Source organism: Engystomops pustulosus, chromosome 11 (assembly GCF_040894005.1).
Source record: "Engystomops pustulosus chromosome 11, aEngPut4.maternal, whole genome shotgun sequence".
Lineage (NCBI taxonomy): Eukaryota > Metazoa > Chordata > Amphibia > Anura > Leptodactylidae > Engystomops > Engystomops pustulosus.
In genome coordinates, this window is record NC_092421.1 from 56,033,776 (window position 1) to 56,058,054 (window position 24,279).

The following is a 24,279-nucleotide window of genomic DNA, read 5'->3' on the forward strand; positions in this document are numbered from 1 at the left end:
GTGCTGGCTGGAGCGCTGTCACAGTGCCCTCGGCGGTGGGAGCGATGTCCAGGCGGCAAGGTGCAGGAAAATGTCCCCGGCGATCGGTTTACCGCTGCACCGGGCGGCTAGGAGCGGGCCGCCGCGCGGGTCACGTGGTCGGCCGCGGGGGAGCACGGAGGAGCGGCGCGGTGTCCGTAGCCGCCTCCAAAACGGCACCGGAGGACAGTGGCAGGTGTGTGGGGCACCCCGGGGCGGAGGGGAACGGGCACAAGTGAGGGATGGCTGCCTTAGGAGGGAGATGGGGTGTCGGGTCCCGGGAGCTCCGCGGCGCACGTCCTTCTCAGTCCGGCATCAGGCCACGCCCCAGATCGTCTTTAATATGAGGTCCTTATGTATGTTGGACATTAAGACCATTTTTGCGGTCCATTTGCGGTCTGTAACATCTCCCCATGTACCTTGTTTATATGGGCTCATACCCACCGCTGAGGATTTCACGTCCTGTGTATGAGCCTAGTGCCCCTGAGAGAAGGCTCAAAGCCTGTCCTATTCTGCTCTGTGTTTGTGCCTCTGCTTTCCTATAGAAGTCTATGGGGCCGTGAAAAAATTACTAATGCGACACAGGTGTCATCCGTGTACCGTCCGTAATTGCGAATCTGTTCCCAGATTTTTGGATCTGCAAAAATGGATGACATACAGATGACACAAGAAGCAGTGAAAAATCTTAAAAAACACAAGGCAAAAACAGTACTACACGCCTTAGTCTGAAGACAAAGTTAAAAATCGTTGGCGTGCAAGAGCCCTGAGCAAAATAAACCGCAGTTATTCGTCCCCTGTAGGCACAGACCTACATATCCTTTATAAGCTCCTTGCTAGAAAGTCCCTTTTAGAATTTCAAACAAAATAACTTGCCTAAAATAGTAGACGTAATACATCTGATACAACAGTATATACAGTTTATATTACCTGGAAACGGAGATCGAAATGATTGTTTCTGTTTTTATCTGAGACTAAGGATCTGTTTACATGCACAAATTTGCCCACGGCAAATACAATGTGTACTTTCCAGATAATCCATAGCAGATAACTGAGGCTGACACTTCACAAATGTACATCTTGGGTGAACAGACTCTTATAGTTCTTATAGATTGCATAATGATCGTGCTGTTATAGAGCATCTTGGGCAGAACCATTGTTTATGGCCAGTTTTACTCTTGCTTGCCTATCTTCTGTATATTAATTCAAGGGCGTAGATGTTATAGCATAAAGCCTTCAAACGTGGGAATGGAAGTAATGCAAACTTCTACTTGTCCTGCAAAAAACAAGCCCTCTTTCAACTACATTGCTTAAAAACTAAACTCTTAAAGAACATCTACCACCAGGATGAAGGGTAGTAAATCAAGCACTGACATACTGGTGTGTGCCCTCTCTTGCAGGATCCGCTCTCCTTTTTACTTCTTATCCCCTGTTTTTCTTTTAAAAAGTGCTTTTAAAATTATACAAATGAGGCTGAGAGGCTCCATGCCACTCGGGCTCATTTGCATAATTTTCAAAGCTTTTTCCCTAAAAAAAACAGGGTATAAGCAGCTTAAAGAAGAGTGAATTCTGTCACAGGGGGAACACACCAGCATGTTAGTGTGCTTGGTTTACAGTCCTTCATCCTGGTGGTAGATATCCTTTAATCTCTTTATATGTGACTACTAAAAGAAAAAATTACCCCCCATTTGGCTTGATCCCTGAAGGGTTAACTAATCCTTCTCATTGAGTTATTGCTTTTTAATGATCGTGACAAGCGTCCATGCAAATAACTCCACCCTGAAACAAGGAGTCCTGAGGATGACTGTGAAAAAAAAGAAAGAAATATGGTGTACCCCTGAGAGGATAACATGTTCTGGATGTTCTTTCATCTAGGTGGTAATGGGAACAATTACATTGCTTTAATTGATGTAATGTCAGGATGAATATTCAGCGATCCATACATCAGATGTTATCACAATCATATCTTTTTTTTCTCACGTTAAAGGGATATTATTAAGACATTTACTTTGCCTGAATAAGAGCAGCATAAAATGTTTAAAAGAAATCTACCATCAAAATCCATCATGATAAACCAGGGACCTTTACTCATAGATCCAGGTACCGTGACTGTAGTAATATTCTTATATTTTCTATGCTTATATTTGCCTTCCTTTTAAAATCAATTTATAAACTAATTATGCTAATGAGCCTGAAGGGCTCTTGGGGGCGTTACCATAGTCCCTTCATGCTGCAGTTTCATGGGCTGTTACACTGAGCATGACTACACTTCCCACACTCCTTATAAGGAAGGAGACAATGGATAAAAAATATAAGAAGATTACCAAAGTCACAGCGCTCAATGCGTAATGTCCCTGGTTTATCATAATGGATTTTGATGGCAGATTTTATTTAACTCTTTAACTTTAAGCAGCGGGAGAATTTTCCCTGAGTACAGCCCCCCACAATATATTCCCTCCCACCACCACTAGACTGACAAGTCTATACATCTACGGGAGAAATCTGTCACTCAAATAAAGCTGGGCAAGGAGACGCTGTCAAGCATACCCCTAAAAGGGGTATGGGGATGAACTTCTGATTGCTGGGTGTCTGATGTCCCGATCAGCAGAATACGGGACCATCATAGGACTTGTGAGATGGGATGACAGATGTCAATAGAGGGTAAGATGGAGCTTTTGGAGCAGTTTTCACACAAATCAAATCCAAGGAATAAATCTGTAAAAAAGGGCAAAAAAATGGCATAATTAAAGAGCTGCAGAGTAGAAAATAGACAGCACCAACTCCAGACTTTACTACTTGGTGTCTGACACTCATAGAAAATTTTAAAACCAGATCTATCTAAAGTGGACACCTGTGAATGCACCCCATTAATCTAGTATCCCCCTCATGTAGGTTATGAAATCCGCTTTCTAAAATTCCCTCTTTAATGTGAAATCTCACCCGTTTCACTTATTTGAAAAATCTCCTCCATAGTCATGAGAAAAGGAGCATAGAACAGTCATATTTTCCCTGAGATTAGGCAAGTTTAAAGGGTTGCAAGGGGAGTGTCACTTCAGACCCTCTATCTTTGGTTCTACGGTACCTAGAAAAATGCTTTTGGGGTCATATTAAAGACAAGAATCTCATTTTTCATATCAAATCAGGCTCATGATCAGGATGATGTGATCTCTAGAACAGGACAAACGGACAGTTAAACAAATAGACATGAGCTGGATCTTTATGTGGAACTCGCATTACTCACTATGGGGCAGATTTATCTAGTGTCTGAAAGTCAGAATATTTCCAATTGCCCATGGCAACCAATCACAGCTCCCCTTTAAAATATTCATGAGCACTGGTGAAATGAAAGCTGAGCTGTGATTGGTTGCCATGGGCAACTGGAAATATTCTGACTTTCAGACTGCTTGATAAATCTGCCCCTATGTCTTTAACTACCTATATCTCCAGTTTGTAGCTCACAGAGGTGAGATTCTTATCTTTAATATGACACCATGATTTAAGCTATGGAACTGAATATAGGGGAGCCAAGAGTCACACTGTCCCCGCAGCCTTTAATAGCGACTCCACTAAAGAAATTCATGACTCTTCTCATCTCATTTTCACATGATTTTGGAGAAGATTTATTATGGGTAAATGTGTGAGATTCCACATTAAAGTGTGAATTCTTGAAAGGATATTTTATACCCTACCTGAGGGGTGTCATTTCAAATATCCCTATCTTAGGTTTTATAGTATCTAGAAACATGCTACATGTTAAAGATAAGAATCTCATCTTAAAGGGAACCTGTCACCACTGTTTGAAAAAAATTAGCATTATACAGGTTCCGGTAGAGCTTTATATGCCTAAGGGTACCCTTTTTTTTAACTAACTTGATCACTGGTCACAAGTGGAGAAAATGAACTTTGATTCTCTGCTTGGTAACCCGGCAGAGAATCCAGCGAGTCGGACTGGGCGTATACTAGCATCCGCCTCCTCATTATGTCATCAGTTACTCTTCAATCCACTCCCCCTTTCCGATATGTCACTTGGCTGTCTTGCCAAAATCTCACGCACACGCATGGGCCGCTTGCCACTGTCATGCGCAGTGAGCATCTGAGAGGTCCGCGTACTCCGCCGCCTCACTGCGCATTCCTCCCCTTCCACATGCGCAGACTCATCTCCTCATCTCATGTGAAAATGGGATGAGAAGAGTAATTTTTGCCTGACTTTAGGGGGTACTTTACATAACTCTAGAAAAGACATCTGAGAGGACCAGTAGTTTAGTAGGGTAAAATCTGGCGACAGGTTTCCTTTATCAAATCGATTATTAGTTCATGCCTACATGCAGAATTTAATGAATTACCAACATTTATGTTATGGATCCTGCATTACGGCGTGTATTATAGCCCAGAGCTGCATTTACAATTCTGCAGCTTTAAAACTGACACAAAATAGGGTCTTGATCTGAGGGGAGGGAGGCATAGCAGTGCTGACTACGTCTTTTAAAGGTGAGGTGAAGTAGCAGTGATGAGTGTGTCATTGTGTCTTATGTACATCTCAAGACGTTTTTCACTCTCATCTCTTTTTTTTAATGTGTCAGATACTAGTAGAATGTTCAGAAACTAAATAAAAGTCTATATAGACCCTATCCCTGATGGTCTAAGCACATTGTCAGCACACAGCATTTCACAGCAAAGAGGAATCATGAAGTGTTTGCTGAGAGAGTCCCCGCTCACACCCAGGTATCTTACACTGACCATCACAGAGAGATAAGAGCTAAAACAGTAATAAAACCGAGTAAAATTGCTAAGTATGGGGTTAAAAATGATCCTTATTGTGTAAACATCACTAGGGGACTGAAATTTCATGGGCAAAGCCCTTTAACCCCTTGAAGCACAATCTAATATCCCAGTGAAAATTTTAGCACGATTTGTTCACTAAAACACAGACGCTGTGCCAAAATTAAAATTTAGAAAAAGTAGTTTTTACATCAGATACCATAAAGTTATCTGCCGAAATTTAGTTTTGTGATAGAATGAAATTGAGGTACTGTAACTCTCATTCCCCTACTCTTTAGGGGGTTTTATTAATTTTGGTGTAAGGTGGCACTATAACCGTGCTATATTTTTCAGTTTGTGGACCCTGGAGATTAATGAATTGGCGCAGGGACTATATTTTTTTAGAACTGAACTGACTTGCCTTTAGCTACTCTCTTTTCGCACCCCAAAAAAACCAAAAAAACGTATCAGAAAAATGGAAGCATCAGAAAATTGGTGCATTCACAAGTGGCGCCCAAAAATAGAACAAGTTAAGAGTGTCGGAAAACACCAATATTGTGGCACCGACACTTCATAAATTCAGGCGCAAGAGGCGCATGTTACAGACAGTGAACCAGGCTCAATAGAAAGTATATTCAAACTTATTGAACATTTCATAGAAATTTATCCTCTACATAAACTATGAATAAATAAAAAGTCAAACCTGCTCCTTAATGGCTGCCAGGCATCTGATATAAATTGATCAATTATAAAAAGACATATTGTACTAATCCGAGAAAATGGATCCAAACTATTTCAGGAACTGATTCATGAATCATCTGTCACATTTATTTGATTTATAGATTAAAAATTGAAATAGGAACATAGATGTAGGAAATTCGTATCTCAGTGATCTGTTTGTTCACATAATTTCTCAGCTAAAGTTCATAAAAAGGTAATTTAAAGGGAAACAATCTCAATAAAATTCAAGTTTAATACATTGTTTTATAGATGAGGAATTACTGAGCAGCATGTTATAGAGCAGGAGGAACAAAGCAGATTGTACATAGTGTCCTATCTGCAGGCAGCATGTTATAAAGCAGGAGTAGCTGAGTAGATTGTACATAGTGTCCTTTCTGCAGGCAGCATGTTATAAAGCAGGAGTAGCTGAGTAGATTGTACATAGTGTCATATCTGCAAGCAGCATGTTATAGAGCAGGAGGAGCTGAGCAGATTGTATATATTGTCCTATGTGCAGGCAGCATGTTATAGAGCAGGAGGAGCTGAGCAGATTGTACATATTGTCCTATGTGCAGGCAGCATGTTATAGAGCAGGAGGAGCTGAGCAGATTGTACATATTGTCCTATGTGCAGGCAGCATGCTATATGGCAGGAGGAGCTGAGCAGTATACAGCAGCATAATATACATATATATATAGACAGGGTTCAGTAGATCTTATTTATTTAATCCTCTGTTCTTTCTAGGCTTAGTGGGCAGACCATCTCAGGAATGGGACCACCCACTGGACTCCTATGAACAGAATGAGCAGAGATGTAAATGAATCAACTACTACTTAATGGGGCACATGTATCTTTTATTTTGCTTGGCTTTATCTTCTTTTTTTGGACTTTCGTTGGGTTAATTACAAAGTCATCTAATAAAAGGGGTTGTTAAAGTTTTAAGAAAAGTTTTATAGGTGCCCTATATACTTATGTCATAAAACAAACGCTTTCCACAGATGATCCAGCACTGCAGGTTCTGGAGTGCTCCTGGTTTTGGGATTGGGGGCTTTTAGTAGATGTGTGGTAATGTTCAATATTCACTGGCAAGATACCATAGAAACCATCATATTCCATGGATTTGTGCCACTTGGCTCAGAACATAGGCTTGGAGAACTGTTGGCCCTATAGTGTTGGATCACCTGGGGTAAAATATATTGGACATCTCCTTGAGACCAGGGCAGAGTCAATAGTAGTCACATGGGCTATACATCCTATATACTATTGTCATCTTGGTAAGGGAAGTGCTGAAGGCGTTGGTCCAGTGCCAAACAGGATCCTCCCATAGATGGCCATAGGCATTTGGTATGGGAGGTATTTAGGTTTATTAGAACATAAAAAAGAATAAAAGCAAAGCTATTTTACTTGACATGCTTGCAACGAGAATGACATTCTTGTTGTTCCACCTACAGAAGACAGACAGCAGAAGAGAGGGAAGCAGAGAGACAACAAGCCAACAGGATATTAATGCAGCTCCAGCAGGAGGCCTTTCAGAAGTCCGTAAACCAGCCCCTCCAGCCAGATCCAATCTGCATCCACAACTCTTCTCTCTTCGCCCTGCAGAACCTCCAACCTTGGTCAGATGACACCTCGAAAATTACCAGCGTCACCTCTGTGGCCTCGGCCTGTGAATGATCAGGAGGACACCATGGGATTTTATAAGGTGAAAGAACTGCTTGAAATAAGGACTTCTCCAGAAATGCAGACGTAGCCACAAGACAAGACTTGTCCAAGCAACAACCACCCCAACCTTCATCGTCTCTACTGAGTCACGTAAAGCCTCCACCCTCGATTTTGGATCTAGACTATCGTATATTCCATTGAGCTTCACACGCAACCATCCAGGATCATATATGCCCCCCAAAATACCTTCACGTTTGGCCGACACTGGGCTTGACCTAATTTTCCCAGAAATTTTAATTTGATATTTTCTTATAATGACTTTTATTTTCTATCAACAGAGGTTGTCCATGATAGATTTTTTTCCTAAAGGCATGGAATGGGGTAAGCTTAAAAATGGTTTAAAGGGAACCTTTCATCTGGAGCCCTCTCTCTGGTTCCCCATGTCCCAGTAGAGAACAGTGTACACATTGGCAAAGTGTTTTTATAATAAAACGTCTATTTCCGATAAAAAGAAAAGCAGAGCAGGGTCCAGTGTTCCATGGGAGTGGCCAGTGAGAAGCGTTTACCCCCAACCTCGGGAAATCGCTCCGCCATGCGTCTATTTCAAATGGAAAAAATCTCTCTCCTATTTGAAATAGACGCATGACTGTGCAGTTTCCCAAAGTTGGGCAGAAAAGCGCTTCTCACTGGCCACTCCCATGGGACACAGAGAGAAAGGTAAACGTTCATCTAACTTATCTTTTTATTGGAAAAAGCCAATTTTATTATAAAAACACTTTGGCACACTATTCTCTATTGGGACATGAGGGAGCCAGAAAAAGGGCTTCTCATGACAGGTTCCCTTTAAAAAATAAATAAAACCCCCTGTTTAATCCTTGTCTCTTCTATGGTTCATTCCAATCACCAGCCTCAACAGTCTTGTACCAAACATACTGATGAGACTGTTGAGTCCAGTGATTGCCCACAGAAGTCATGTGTGTAGACCTCATAAGAGGTTAATAGACAAATATTGGTGCTGCTAGAGGACCTTGTAATTAAATGGGTCATTTTTTAAACATATTAGAACATTCTCTGTCTTTAGAATTAATGTATATATCACAGACAACCACTTTCTTCAGGAATATACATCGATTACCAACTCTATGGATACATCTTTCATGTGTGGTTCTCTTGACTCCATGACTCTACTACCTAGGGGTGCTCAGGGGTCAAATCGAACCAACTAAAATGTACATTGCTGACCTCTCCAGTGTGTTTTCCCAGAACCCTCCAGGTCCTTGTGGCTGGATTAATTCAATTGATTAATTAGATATATTGTTGTGCCATAGGAGTTTGGGATTTCTCCACCATATCCCCGTCCACAATTTCTAGATTGGTCCATATAATTGTAGAGCAGCTTCCTAATTCTTGTGATGGCAAGTCCTATCCATGGGAGGAGATACTGAAACAGTATAAAATCACATTTCTGTTATCTGATTTCTGAACTGCTTTGGTTTCTTGTTTTAGACATGGCTCACTCATCCAAGGTCTGGAAAATGAAGTAAAAAATACATTTGATCCCTTCACTTGAAATCACAATGATTTTTGGGAGGCATGTTATAGAGCAAGATGATGTAGAAGTAGATAACATGTTTACTAATTAAAATTCCTATACATTCTTGGTTTATGAGTCCAGTTCCCAGACCTTAGCAGTGCATACAGGTAAGGCTAAAGAGACTGGCCGCCCACTGGACTCCGCATAAGAAAAAGGAATAAAAATCTACAAATTATGCTGAACCTTTTCTGGGAAAATGACACACTATATCAATCTTATCAGCTTCCCCTGCTCTATTCTACAGACAGGACCCTGCTCAGCTCCTCCTGCTATATAACATGTTACCTGCACATAGGACACTGTATACAATCAGCTCAGCTCCTCCTGCTCTATAACATCCAGTATACAGATAGGACACCATGTATAATCTACTCAGCTCATCCTGCTCTATAACATACTGTCTGCAGATAGGACACTGTATACAATCTGCTCAGCTCCCCCTGCTCTATAACATTCTGCCTGCAGATAGGACACTATGTACAATCTGCTCAGCTCCCCCTGCTCTATAACATTCTGTCTGCAGATAGGACACTATGTACAATCTGATCAGCTCCTCCTGCTCTCTAACATATGGCATACCAATAGGACACTATGTATAAACTATTCAGCTCCTCTTTCTCTATAACATAATGGCAGCACATAGGACACTCTGTACAATCTGCTCAGCTCATCCTGCTCTATAACATGCTGCCTGCTGGTAGTAGACTATGTAAGATGTACTCAGTTCCTTCTGCTCTATAACATGCTACCTGCACATAGGACACTATGTACATTCTCCTCAGCTCTTCCTGTTCTGTAAGATGCTTCCTATCACAGGTCATGATGAGAAGCTCATCATCTTACCCCATCTTACCTGTTTTTTGTATATTATGTATACTATAAATGTATACATGTTTCTATTATACAGTCATTGGTTTTCATGAAAATACAATCAAAGCGACTTTGCCGGGAGCTAATCACAATAATACGAGTGTGTAGAGACATTGGGGCGCATTTACTAAGGGTTGTGCACCAGTTTTGTGTCTGACTTGGGCAAAAGGCTTGTACAGGTATTTAAGAAGTAGTTACAAAGATACTTAACATTTTGGCTATAGAAAGCTGCAGAAAACAACTGGTGCCGGCTTGGGCTTTCTATTGAGATTTGGAACAAGTTGTGATCAATGTGATGGACATATCCACTCACAAATATTCAATTTATTGACCAGATGGAAACTTTATTACTGTTCTGCCTGGAAAATAATATTTTGGAAAATAATATGTTTGCCAAAAACCGTACAATTTTTTTAAAATGATGGATTATTCTTTAAAAAGAATCAAAAGATTTAGCATTGTCACCAAGGAACTATAAAAGGGTCAGAAACCTTTCAACAAGCTTTGCATAAATCAGTGGCTCAAGTGACTACAAGAAACTTTGTACTATATCTTATCAGAGGAAATTCCTTCCTTCTCCACTTACTTTGGCTTTGATAATCCTACCTATTTCTTCCCTCACTCATAGTTTGCTTTTCACTCTAGCAACAAGACAGAAGCTAGCTATAGGTTATTCGTGAACGAGCCAGAACTAAGAACTGTCTTTTTTATGTGAACAACATTTAACCCTGCCCCCAAATCAGGTAACCACACCCCTTTTAACACCATAAACATCGGGTTAAAATTGGTGTGAAGAGGGGTGACTGACTGGCTTGAGACTCCCTATTATACATTTAATAGGGAGCCATTCAGGAGCCAGAAGAGCCGGGTCTTATTAGTGAGCTGAGCCTAATGAGCCAGCTCACTAATAACAGCCGGACTTCCCATCACTAACAGAAGCACACTGTCAGATTACATAGTGGTCTATGTAGGGGGGAGGGGGCGCAGTGAGTCACAGCAGCTATGTATATGCAGGGGGAGGGGGAGCAGCGAGTCACAGCAGCCATGTATATGCAGGGGGGGGGGAGCAGTGAGTCACAGCAGCTATGTATATGCAGGGGGGGGAGCAGTGAGTCACAGCAGCTATGTATATGCAGGGGGTAGGGGAGCAGTGATTTACAGCAACTATGTATATGCAGGACGGAAGGGGAGCAGTGACTCACAGCAGCCTGGTATATGCAGGGGAATGGGCGGCAGTAAGTCACAGCAGCTATGTATATGCAGGGGGTAGGGGAGCAGTGATTTACAGCAACTATGTATATGCAGGACGGAAGGGGAGCAGTGACTCACAGCAGGTAGGTCCCAACCCACCAGTACAGAGAAGGCTTCAAATTCCAACCCAGTGACTGTAGAGATCAGAGCTGCTGAAAAATGAAGACTACGAATCATTATAATAACAGGATTATAATACACACCATGGATTACTGATTTCTGTAAAGTTTGTTGAAAAGTGAGGCCAACTGGGATTAGTAGGTGTAGACATCTGAAAGCCTAATATTTCTGACCTCAGACCCCTGTGCCATCACGAAATAGGCATTCACACAATCCTGTCCGGCTAGCACTTCTGTATGACTATGTATTCCATGACTATACTGCCAGCTCATTGAGATTCTTTCCCTATTGTTCCCATACTTTCCCAACGAGGCACTTAGGAGGTGCTTGTGACTAGGAATGAATTATTCACATGCATTGAGGACTACAACCTTCACATTACTCGTGGACTGTCTGATGCACTGTGCTGACTCGCCTACAGAGAAGGGGAGGGGTGTCCCAGACTTTGCGCAGTATTTTAATCTTTGACCCCCACAGAATGGGTTCATGTATAGGAAGAAGAGTTTATGCACAGAACCCGTTTACTAGGGGACTGAAGTAAAAGCAGCCACATCCAGTATGTGTGTGTGTTTTTTTTTTGTTTATTTTTTTTTTTAGAAATTTTTATTTATTTGTATCTTTATTTCACAGTATCAACTTACCGACTATTTATGTGTTATGTACATTCAACTTTCATTGCAATTTACAGATGGAGATTTAATAACTGCATCATCTTGTGTTGTCTATAAACCGTGTAAATAAAAAGAAGAATTGCTTTTTCACTTCGGTTATTTGATATCTATGTGTGTTTTGGCACCCATCAGGCGCTGTTTTAATCCTATATCGCAATGGACATTGGAAGCCCCCAGCTGAGTTGTGAACTGGTTCCATCATCACATTATCAGCACTCAAATGCACTTTGTTGTTTGGATCTGTAAAGATAAAATCCATGTGCAGACAAGAACAACCTTCACTGGGTCCATTATTTAAATGGCATCACTCAAAGGGAACCTACCACTACGGATCTACCTATTAAGGTAGATCCGGTGGTAGGTGCATCTACCGTACTTTAGGGCTAATCCTTTACTCCGCGCTATCTTTGCTAATCTTTAATCAGGGTTACTGGGGCGTGGAGAAGCCGGAGCTGAGGCTACACGGCACAGTTACTCCACGCCCCAGACATCTTCAGCACGCAGCTACAAGGAGCTGTGGGCACTCATCCGCGAGGCTGGAGTTCTGTGCATGTGCAAAACACAGGCCAGCGGCTGAGCGATCTCGGCTTCAGAGCCGGAGCTACTGTGCATGCGCAGAACCCTGGCTTCGTGGACGAGTGCGCACAGCTCCTTGTGGGTATCTTAATATGTTGATCTGTAGTGGTAGGTTTTCTTTAAAGGGTTTTAAAGGAAACCTATCATCAGGTCTGTGCCCTTTAAATCTTAGGAAAGGTTACGGTATCTTCAAACACACACAACTCAACCTTGTATTTTGCTAAAATCAGTCCGACACTGATTGTAAACCAAGCACACTTACTTGCTCGTGTGTGCCCCTTCTGGCAGGATCCGCTTTCTTTTAGATCCTTATTCCTTTGTTTATACAAATAAAAGGCTTGAAAAATTGGAGCCCCTCAGGTTGATTTGTATATTGTTTAAAACCTTTTTTTTTAAATAAAAAAAGGGCCATAAGCATCTTAAAGGAGAGCGGATCCTGCCAGAAGGGGCACACACCAGTATGTCAGTGTGCTTGGTTTACATTCCTTCATCCTGGTGGTAGATTTCCTTTAATTACTTTATGAAATCTGTCAATTCACTTCTCTGTTCTAGCCTTTTCTGCGCTTTTCTTTTCCTCCTTCCATGAAAGAAACTTGCTAATGCCATAGTTTTTCTTTTCCTCCTTCCATGAAAGAAACTTGCTATTGCCATAGTTTTTCTTTTCCTCCTTCCATGAAAGAAACTTGCTAATGCCATATTTTTGCTGACATATTTCTGTGGATTTTGTGGCACCATTCTGGCAGTTTGCACTAAAAACGGCACAAATCAAACAAGCACATCTGCAACTTAGGGCAAACCTGCAGCAGCAAATATAAAACGTTAATTTTAAACAACCTATTGAAAAAGTACAAAAAGGTGCAAATTAGGCGCAAAAGAGAAAAAAGAAAAGAAGAACTAAGAAAAACGTCCCGTATTGACTTCTATGGGATTGTCCTTTTCAGATGTGCGCTGGGCAGAGGTTATAGTACAAGGAGACGGCTGTGTCCCCCTCTGTCTGGACTGTAAGTGGTGACTTCTATAGTACTGATCTTATCTTTAAATGGAATTCATCATCCTGCAAGTTTTTGAAGAAGCCAGGTTTGCTTTAGACTCCGTTGACCTCAACATAGACCAAATTTATGAACTATTTGATTAATCTGGCCCATCTTCAAATCTGTCCTGAGATCTTACTCCACTTTTTAGAACCCCCCCCCCCCATTACTTGAGTGAGGTTGGGACAATTTTTCAACTTTTTGAAAGAGGAGTAAGTGGAGTAAATTTGCAAAAAGTCACTAAATTTGGGCTTTAAAATGTCCAATTTTGCCTCTTTTTGAGGTATGGTAAATTTCCGCCCACTTATGTGTACATTAAAGACGTTTTCCATTAAACCCCCTGGGCGCTGTGGCAGGTAATATAAAAAAAACCCCTGGAAGTTCTGGCAGGGCACAGGTCCAAAAAGTACCAGAGGAATAGGGAAACTGAGAACCGGAACACAACCGACTCTCAGTTTCCCTGTTTCCCTGGTGCTTTTGGGACCTGCGCCCTGCCAGAAGTTTCAGGGGTTCACAGGATCCGATTCTTCCTATTAGAGGCCTCCTCCGACAAAGGACATCACTTACGTTTTCCAAGGGATTTCACTTTCTCTGTTGTCGCTTGGTTTAAGGAGGCCTCTTATTGGATGAAGTGGAACCCATGACCCTGTGGGACCTTTTGGTCAACTGTAAGGCCCAATCCAGGTGCCAGAGCTGGGGGAAGGGATTTATTGTTATCTATTTTTTGTGAAAGGGTCTGTTGCTGTATAAAGGTATTTTCCTCCTGTGAAGTTCTGCTTTGGAGTTATTTTACAAGCATGTCTGTCTCCGCAAAGCCCAATGTATTTAAGTGGGGCAAGGCTGTTAGTAATTAATGGGTCAACGGAACTGATCAGTCGGGCGCCATAAAAATGCCGACATCAATGAGATGTGCGCCAAAATCTTACATGGACTGCGCCTTAATTCTGCTATCTGACCATTTTTTCCTGGTCTAAAAATTGCGCCTAAAAATGCCAACAAAATACACATAAATGTGGAGGATAAGGTGGAAACGTTAGGCCATGCCCACTTGTGCCAAAAAAAAGACAGAGGAGTCAGGATAGTCGGAAACATCTGTTCTTTCTGGCGCAAACTATATAAATTATAAATGATCCGCAACAGTTCAGCGCCAAAAAACATTAAAATCCCGGCATTTTTTTTGCGCAGATGCGATAATACATGTGCCCCAATGTATTTTTACAGGGGGTCACTATGAAATGAATGGCTCTCTATGTGTTGTGTCCTAGGGTCTTCAAGTACTAGGAGTTGTGCTGGATGAGGTTCCTTTTTAGCCACTAGCAAAAAGCTCTAGGAATCCCAGGGCCTGTCACCCAAATAACTCTCCATGATGAAATGGTGAATAGGTCCAGACTCCAGACCTCTTGTCTGTTGCCCAAGGGTGGAGTTAGGACTTCAGATAACCTGTCTTCCATCTATGGTTTAGATCCTGTCATCTCGGCCCTGAGCTGTCATCTCCTACTAGTGAGGCTTCTAGACACAAGAAAGGGAGTGCAGCTTGTGGATTGCGTGAAGTGAATGTGAAGACACAATAGACAATGGCTGGAGATTGGGCACTTCTCAGAAGAAAAGCCACCAGAGATGTGGCAGATGAGATCCTGCCAGCTCCAGCTATTGTACTACTGTACTACGGAGACATTTACTGGGAATCATTTCCATGCAAAACCTACAGGGGGTAATATGTCATCAGGCCGGCTCCTTGCATCAGTTCTATGTCTGTCTTTGAAGCTCCGCTGCTGTCAGATTCATTAAAGAGGCCTTGATAAATCTGCTGGCAGTGTCTCATGCTTTGTGGGTTGTTTGTGACAGTTGCCTAAAAAGTCTCAAAAAAACAGCAAAAATTGTAGCACATACACCAGGCTGGGGACTGCCATTAATTTGCGCCAAAACTTGTGCCTAAATGGAAAGTCGCTAATCATGAATTCAGTCCTATTATGAAAAAGAGTCAAAAAATAATAAAACTATGCAAATAATGAATTTGGTGCACGTGAGTTTGCATTGTCCTATGTTCATTTGGCGCAATGGAAAGTTATTTGTACCAAAACAACCCCAAACATAACAAAAGAACCAATGATACGATGTTATCTATATAGTTAATGAGGCAGCACATCAAACGTAAAGTAAAAAATAAGTGGTTACTTTATTCACCCAAGTGAAATTTCAGACTCGTAGGATCCTTTCTCAAGGCTTAAGAAATGATCCTAAATAGGATCTGAAACGTCGCACTTTGGGTGAAGTACCCACTTATTTTTCACTTTACGTTTGGATTGCAGCCTCATTTTTTGAACTATTAATCTGGTGTGTCAAGACCATGGGGACATGCACCCTTTATGATATTTATATCTCAAAGATTTTTGTTTGGGTTAAATATGTTACATAAAATTTTAAGAAGAGCAACATCTATAATTGTTGCATAGATACAGAGGGGCACATTTACTTACCCGTCCAGCAAGTGTCGCTTACCCTGAGGTCAGCCGGAGTTCACCTTCTTCTTCCAGATGCAGTAAGTGCTTGATCTTGCAACACAATTTGAATGTAAAATCCCACGCTCAGTCCGAATCAGTCGGATCGATCGACGGTACGTCCCCTGATTTCTGACGCATGAAAGCAGCGCAGCTTTGGCAAAATCTGATTGCGTGCAACCCAATCCCCTGTTAAATACCTGTCACAGCGGTGCAATCCCTGAAAACGGCAGAAAATCTGACGAAAGTGCGGCCGTGGACCCTTAGTAAATAAGCCCCAGAGTTGTTCATAGTATTCTAATACCAACACTTCCATTACAACAGAAGTTGCCCAACAGCGACCTCTATGGGGCAAAACACGAATGTGTTACATATATATGAGAATGTAAAAAGTTTTAAAGTGAAAAAGAATCATATCCGATTGAAAATGCTACTTTATCTGATGATGGCATTTCCCTAAAAAAAAGTCACATAAACACCATATTGTAAAATGTCAAATTATATCTGGATGAACTGTATTTTATTTCACCTTGAAGGGCAATAGAGAAGAAGCAGCTCCATCCCTTAGTCAAAAAGGGAAAGGGTTGAAAATTAGGGACCAAATCTCGAAGTTGCCTGGGTATGCCCACAGTACATTGCAGGAATGGCCGCCTCTATGCATATTTGGAAATTCTATTGACTGCAATGCAAAGAACTATGAGGAGAAACTGAGCATGTGCGTCCACCAGCAAGCGCTGGATTCAAGTCCCAACCAGGTCAACATCTGCAAAGAGTTTGTATCTTCTCTCCGTGTTTGCGTGGGTTTCCTCCGAGTCCTCCAGTTTCCACCCACACTCCAAAACATACTGGTAGGTTGATTAGATTGTGAGCCCCATGGGGACAAGGACCGATTTGGCAAGTTCTGTGCAGCGCTGCGTAATCTGTGTGCACTATATAAATAATTATTATAATTATAATAAATAAGCTCATTAGATGGTCTATACACTGCGAACACCAGGGGGCGCACTTATATGTCATTAAATCTCATCATTTGATTATTTTTAACATCATTAAAATGTCAAATATGGCTCATTTTTATGATTTTTTTGTAGTTCATGGTGGGGCATGTTCTAAAAGTTTATTAAAGGTTTTAGGCATTTGGCAGATTTATTCAAAAATAGAAACAGATGCACAGAGGATTAGATTGTACAATCTCTCACTTTATATATAAAAGAATACAAGGTCTTCATGTAAAATAAAGGCAAAAATGAACAAACAGGGAATAATGGGAAACACAAGCTTCTATGACACTGACTCTTCAAAGACAAGCAGCAGCATTGTTACAGCCTTGTAATGCACAGGGGAGTTTAGAATCAGCTTTTATTAGGGGTATTAACCATAAAGAGGTCGGTTACACAATGTCACTCCATGTCACCATCCGTCACCTGAACTCCTTGTTTTGTCTTCTAGTCTATAGTAAATTCCAATAAAGAGACATAAACCTCACCTCCTTTCTCACCTCAAAGAAACCTTCCATAGCTCTCTGGCAGGTATATGCTCCTCCGGCTGACTTACTAGCTATCACTTTAGAATCATTAGCGTATACTTAAAGCACTTCTACCATTTGCTTTTATGCTTTATGAACCAAACATACCTTGAGAATGCTGTAGCGACACTGTTGCATAAACATATCTTGTGTAATCCCTGAACTGAGTGGTTTTGCTGAAAAAAACAATTACAAAATGATGTCGCTCCTGTGGCTGCCCTGGCGCTTCTCCTTTTATCCTAATTATGCACTGCTTCAGAGAATGATGTATTCACTGTGTTGTCCCTGACAGGCAGAAGTAATCAATCGCTGCACCATCCTCCATCTGCTGTGTACGAATCATCCAGCTAGGGTCGATTAGTCCTGTCTGGGCATGTGTCTACCAGTATGCATCCACCTTTACCAAGGTCCTGAATTTTATAATTGTTTTTTGAGCAGGAATTAAACAAGATATGTTTCTGCATCAGTGTTGCTACAGCATTCTTGTCATTTGGTTCACAATGGATAAAAACAATTGGTAGATTTTCTTTAATGTATAAGTGAAAGCTCTCGCTGCTTCTATCATCTGTGGAGACCCTCATTCATGAACCTGTAGCCACAGGGATGGTGGTTAGGAAAATCTGCTATAGACACGCAAAGAGAAATGAGTTCTATGTATACTAGATGGTAAATTTTTCTGTGGGGGCTTGTTTTTTTTGTGTGAGAGTGCGATCACACGTACCGATTTGATTCCATTTAAAAATTGAACCAAAGCGCACGGGTTGTGCCACAGACTGATCGCATATGAGTTTCTTTGGAAATGCATGTGATCGGTAACCAGCACCCTGTGTATTGCATTGTCTAATGCAAGTGCTAAACCGATTGCATGCGTTTTCATAGAAACGCATATGCGATCTCTCCGTGGCACGTCCCGTGTGCTTTAATTCAGGGTGCTGGCAGGGGCATAACTTGAGGGGTGCAGAGGTTGTGGTCACACCAGGGCCCAGAGGCTTAGGGGGCCCAGATGGTGTCACTTTCCGATATGAGAAGACTAGTTCTATAAACAATACATTATGGTGGGGTTCTGGCACAACTACAAAATACCTCTTTAAACTAGCAGCCCCCTCAGGTAGGGTAAGAAATGTTATTTCTAGAATCCCCTCTTTTATGTGAAATCTCACCCGTTTACCTATAAAAAGTCACCTCCAAACTCATGTGAAAATGAGCAGAGAAAAGTCATGTTTTGCCTCAGATGAGTCACTTTTAGAGGCTGCAGGAGGATAGTCACTGCAGACACCCCTATCTTTGTTTCTGTTTTAAATAAAAACATGCCTCTAAGTTATCATGTAGAAGATAGGATTGCATCAGTCTTATGGTTCTGTGGCAGTTAAATACATCATCGGAAGTGCAAGCTACAGATAAAGCTCCATTCCCCAGCTATTTGTGTAACTTCTTGTATCTCTGGTTCCTGATGTAATCTGAATGATGTGAGTCTTATCTTTAGTGGAAATCTACCATCAAAATCAAGCATTAATAAACCAGGGACAGGCACCGTGGTAATATATTATTACATTATCCATGGCCTCCTTCCCTGTAAAATCAACTTTTAAATTGTGCTAATGAGCCTGGAGGACTCTGGGGGCATTAGCAAAAATTCACTTTGCTCTGGCTTCACAGGATGTTACACTGTCTCACCCTCCTCCACCCCCTGTGCTTTAAGCACCTGTCCCTCTCTCTGCCTGTTGTAATCTCACTGCAGCAGAGAAGGTTTCAGCATGCAGTGGGAGGGAGGAAGTGCTCCTGCACAGTGTAACAGCTGGTGAATCTGCAGCACGGGCAGCATTTCATACGCTGTCATGATACTGTTATGATGTTATATTGTCACAGTTGAGACGTCACACTAGTTTATTCTGCTGCGGAACTCCTTTCAGTTAAAATACTTACGTTTAAGCATTTTGAAAGATTATTTTATTGCATAAGGTATTTAAAAGATAATAGGTGCGTTTTATGATTAAACTTCACACAATGTCCTGGTTAATAGGAAAAGAGACATTCATTGTCAAGCAGGAGGTGACAGATCACAGGGCAGGGAAAATCCGGAGAGACATCTATCATTTATACATTTATAGTGTGCGAGTTCTCAGCCTCCACCTAGGACATTAATCTCCTGCACTGTACTGTGTGTTTTATGGCACCTTGAAGCCGTCGTGATCATTAGGCAGTAATTACCCATGCAGGATTGTAGCAGGTTTTATTTACTAATCTATTTGTTTATTTATGAATTTATTTATCTATTTAGGATTTTTTTGACACAATTTTTTTTTTAGAAACAACTAGAAGTCAGTGTAGAAGTCAGTGTAGAAGTCAGTGTAGAAGTCAGTGTAGCAGGTGATAAGGTGCAGGTGTAACTACATGACATACTTCATTGACCTTTAGGCACATCATCATGTTACTGTACAACTCGGCGCCTGGAATATTGGTGCATTTAGAGGGCATCTACCACCAGGATGAAAGACTGCATGCAAATGAGCCTCAGGTGCTATAGAGTTTGGAGCCTCTCAGGCTCATTTGCATACAGTTCTTCATCCCGGTGGCAGATGCCCTTTAAGTTCTGGCACTTGCAAGGGGTCGGAAGCGCAGAATCTGTCTCCTTCCACTACAGTCACGTTCTGTCTACTCACAGCCACATATTAATAATAATAATAATAACTTTATTAATATACCGCTTAACACCTTAGATGCAGCGAAGAAAACATGAAAAAAAAACATCTGTGTTTTTTTTCTTTATGAGAACCAGTAATATATGTATGTTAATATATATATATATATATATATATATATATATATATATATATATATACAGGGCCGGTTCTAGACAAAGTGGGGCCCTGGGCAAAACTAAAGGTGGGGCCCCAAAATAAAACTATTTTATGATCAGTCACAGTCAGCAAGAGGGCCCTGTTAGTATGGTAAAACACACTGTAATATGGGCAAATTTTATAGGAGATACATAGAGTGCCAGTCAACATCTGCATAGAGTATGTTCTCTCTGTATTTACATGGGTTTCCTCAGGGTCCTCCGTTTTCCTCCCACCCCCAAAAAAATTACTGGTAGGTTGATTAGATTGTGAGCCCCATTGGGGACAAGGACTGATGTGGCAAGCACAGTGCAGCGCTGCATAATCGGTGTGTGCTATATAAATAAAGAATTATTAATTATAATTATTATGATAGAAGTTAAATATGAAAGATGATTTCTAGATGCAGAACTATAAAGTAGATGATATATACAGGAGATGGATATGAGAGATAAATACAGTAGAAGAGAAATAGAAGATTGACTAATAAATAGATAGAGAGAAAGCGAGATTTATAAATGGTCAGATTATAGGAGACAGATAACTAGACAGATAGATGATATGCATCTTCGCTGGGGAATTCAACCAATGGGTATTAACCCTTTCACTACCATTCATTTCTGTATATTTTGTTGCGTTATTGCCCAGAGCAATTTATACAATTACAGCAAAAGGAATTAAAGTAAACCCAAGAAACCACATATTTTCTGAAAGCAGACACTTGCCTCATTTTCAAATTGCATTAAAGAGTTTATAGACATAGGCGCCTTCATGCAAGTTTGATTCAAACTGAAACATTTTATTAAAAATACTTAAAATTTGATTTTGATGGCAAAAGAAGTGCTCAAAACAGTAAATATTTACCATCACATCTCCTAAATGTAATAGATGGACATGTGTAGGGTTCACAAATGCCTCATATTGATATCATTTTGAAAGCAGACAACTAGGCGATGCATTTGGCAACTAACATTCAAAATTTCCTCTAAAATATGTACAAATCCAGATACTTATATAAAGAAAATCTACTTTCCTAAAACAGTAAGATGTGAGGAGATCATAAAATACCCCACATGTGTATTCACCAAAATATGCAGCAAACTATATTTGCAAAAATTGCACTGAGCGTCACACAGATCTATCATTGTATTCTCCCTTACACAGTGGTCACCCAAATAATAACTATATATCCATGAACCAAGCTAATGAGATAATAAAAGTCACTTTTAGATGTGGCCATTGTATTAGCTGCACAATAACAGAACCCTCCGCGCTTCATAAGAATGAGAGTGAGAACGTCATAACATAGGTGTAAATAATGGAGGATGATGGGAAATAAAAACTTTATTCCAGAACATGTGTGTGTTTTTGGTGTTGCATATAACTTTATGGACATGTTCTGGATTGCGGTGTTAATATATAAAAGGGACATTAGGTGAAGAGGATCTAATGTTCCTCGTATCAGTCAATTTTCAGGCAATAAGAGATCAAGTGTGTTCTTAGATAGTTCTGTAAAGAGAAGGGTTAAAAACATGAATATTAGTTGATATTATTCCTTATCAGAATGTAGTAACATATAAAGTGAATATTTCCATTATCTCTAAGGTGCAGCCTGATGGCTGAGAATCTGGAGGGGGGGAGTACATTTCAGGGGGCTGTATCTCTGGCTCTGTGACACATAGAACCTCACTTCCTTTTTTCCTATGAAAGAAGAGAGTCTCCTCTTTTATATGAATCTATGAATATATGAATTTGTGAATTTGTGTTTCTAAGTGTCAGGAAAACTGAGATATTAACTGTTAAACTGCCGTTGGGAGTGATCTTTATATATAAAAATGGCACCTGATATTCTCACTTTAACCCCTTACCGACATGTGACGTAATAGTACGTCACATGTCGAGTCCCGGTACATGGAGAGGGCTCGCGGGCCGAGCCCTCTCCATAGCCGGTAAGTCTTTGCTGCATATTGCCGGCACCGATCGCGGGTGTTTTACCGCTGATTGCCGCCGGCTTCAAAAAGACAGCGGCGCCCATCTTTCCGTGGATCGTCGCTCCCCGTGACGTCATCGGGCAGCGGCGATCCGTCGCCATGGTAACTTCGGGTCTCACGAAGACCCGAAGCTACTTCGGGTTAACCCATTCATTACCATGTGCTGTCAGCACATGGTAATGTATGAGTAGTAAAATCCCCATATACTGCCATACTGTAGTATGGCAGTATATGATAGGATCGATCAGACAACCTAGGGTTAAAGTACCCTAGGGAGTCTGAAAAATAGTAAAAATAAAAATAAAAAAAAAGTTAAAATAAAAAAATTATAATAAAAAAACCTAAAAATTCAAATCACCCCCCTTTCCCTAGAACTGATATAAATATAAATAAACAGTAAAAATCATAAACACATTAGGTATTGCCGCGTCCGAAAATGCCCGATCTATCAAAATATGATAATGGTTTTTCACTGCGTTTAACCCCGTAACGGAATATCGCGCCCAAAGTCGAAAATGGCACTTTTTTGCCATTTAAATTTTTTTTAAAAATTCTATAAAAAGTGATCAAAAGGTCGTACAGTCCTAAAAATGATAACATTGTAAACGTCATCAAAATCCACAAAAAACGACACCACCCACAGCTCCATACACCAAAGTATGAAAAAGTTATTAGCCCCAGAAGATGGCAAATTTCCCCAAAAAAATTTTGTACAGGAGGTTTTAATTTTTTTAAATGTATGAAAACATTATAAAACCTATACAAATTTGGTATCCCCGTAATCGTACCGACCCAAAGAATAAAGTAGACATGTCATTTGGGGTGCACAGTGAAATCCGTAAAAATCCAAGCCCACAAGAATACGGCACAAATGCGTTTTTTTACCAATTTCACTGCATTTGGAATTTTTTTCCCGCTCCCCAGTACACGGCATGAAATATTAAATACCACCATTTTGAAGTGTAATTTGTTACGCAGAAAATAAGCCGTCACACAGCTCTGTACATGGAAAAAATAAAAAAGTTACAGATTTTTGAATGTGGGGAGTGAAAAATGAAAATGGAAAATCGAAAAAGGGCCGCGGCGGGAAGGGGTTAAACCTGAATATCCCTGGATCCCTGGCACCTAGAAACAAAATTCAAGATTCATTTGAAAGAAGAGATTCTCCCTTTTCAGGGGGCCCTGGGCAATTGCCCACTTTGTCTACCCATAGCACCGGCCCTGTACACACACATATATATGTATATATATATATATATATATATATATATATATACAGGGTCGGATAATAGGGAGGGCACCCAGGGCCCCACCACTTTGCAGGAGCAGGGGGCCCCCACCGTCCTGCCTGCGTCTCCTCCTGTTTTATGATCAGCATCATCGGTGTACTATGGTGAGTGCTATGAAGTGCAGGGAGTAATAATATTTCTCGCTCCTGGTCTCAGCCATGCTGGTAAAGGGGTGGAGCTTCATGGGTGTGTGGGTGGAGCCCCAGATCGGGTCTGGGGCCTCCATTGTGCCTTCTAACAGTGAAAATAGGAGCAGTCAGAGCAGCAGGGGCGTGAAGGGATAATATGTGTGGGATGGCGGATACAGGAGTATGTTCTTGGGGGGTGTTAAAGAAAGGGGTGATTTAAGAGATTCTGCAGCAGATGTGTGTATTTTGATTTTCTGAGGTATGAATAAAGAAAGGGGTGATTTAAGAGATTCTGCAGCAGCTGTGTGTATTTTGATTTTCTGAGGTATGAATAAAGAAAGGGGTGATTTAAGAGATTCTGCAGCAGCTGTGTGTATTTTGAGGTACTGAGGTATGAATAAAGAGGTTCTGCAGAAGCTGAGGTGTGAATGAAGAGGTGCTGCAGCAACTAAGTTGTATATTATGAGGTTCTGCAGCAGCTGATGTGTGTATTATGAGGTTCTGCAGCAGCTGAAGTGTATATTATGAGGTTCTGCAGTACCTAAGTTTATGTATTATGAAGTCCTGCGGTAGCTGAGGTATGTATAAATGAATAAAGAGGTTCTGTAGATGCTGAGGTATGGATGAAGATGTTCTGTGGCAGCTGAGGTGTGTATGAAGAAGTTCTGTGGTGGCTGAAGTGTGTATGAAGTGGTGCAGAAGCAGCTGAGGTGTATATTTTAAAGTACTGCATCATCTGAGGT

The 24,279-nt window shown here is 41.0% G+C and overlaps 1 protein-coding gene across 2 annotated transcripts in view; it reads left to right on the forward strand.

Moving 5' to 3' along the window:
• The window catches only part of TLX1 (T cell leukemia homeobox 1), a 59,232-nt gene that overhangs the window by 19,860 nt on the left and 15,093 nt on the right, over positions 1–24,279 (forward strand). The window contains exon 3 of one of the 2 annotated variants that reach the window (XM_072129673.1): positions 6,945–7,700. The exons of the other annotated variant lie outside the window; for it this stretch is intronic. Coding sequence (XP_071985774.1) covers positions 6,945–7,167 — 223 coding nt within the window. The 3' untranslated portion in view covers positions 7,168–7,700. Of the gene's footprint in view, positions 1–6,944; positions 7,701–24,279 lie in introns of those variants that run through there. 2 annotated transcript variants of the gene reach the window in all.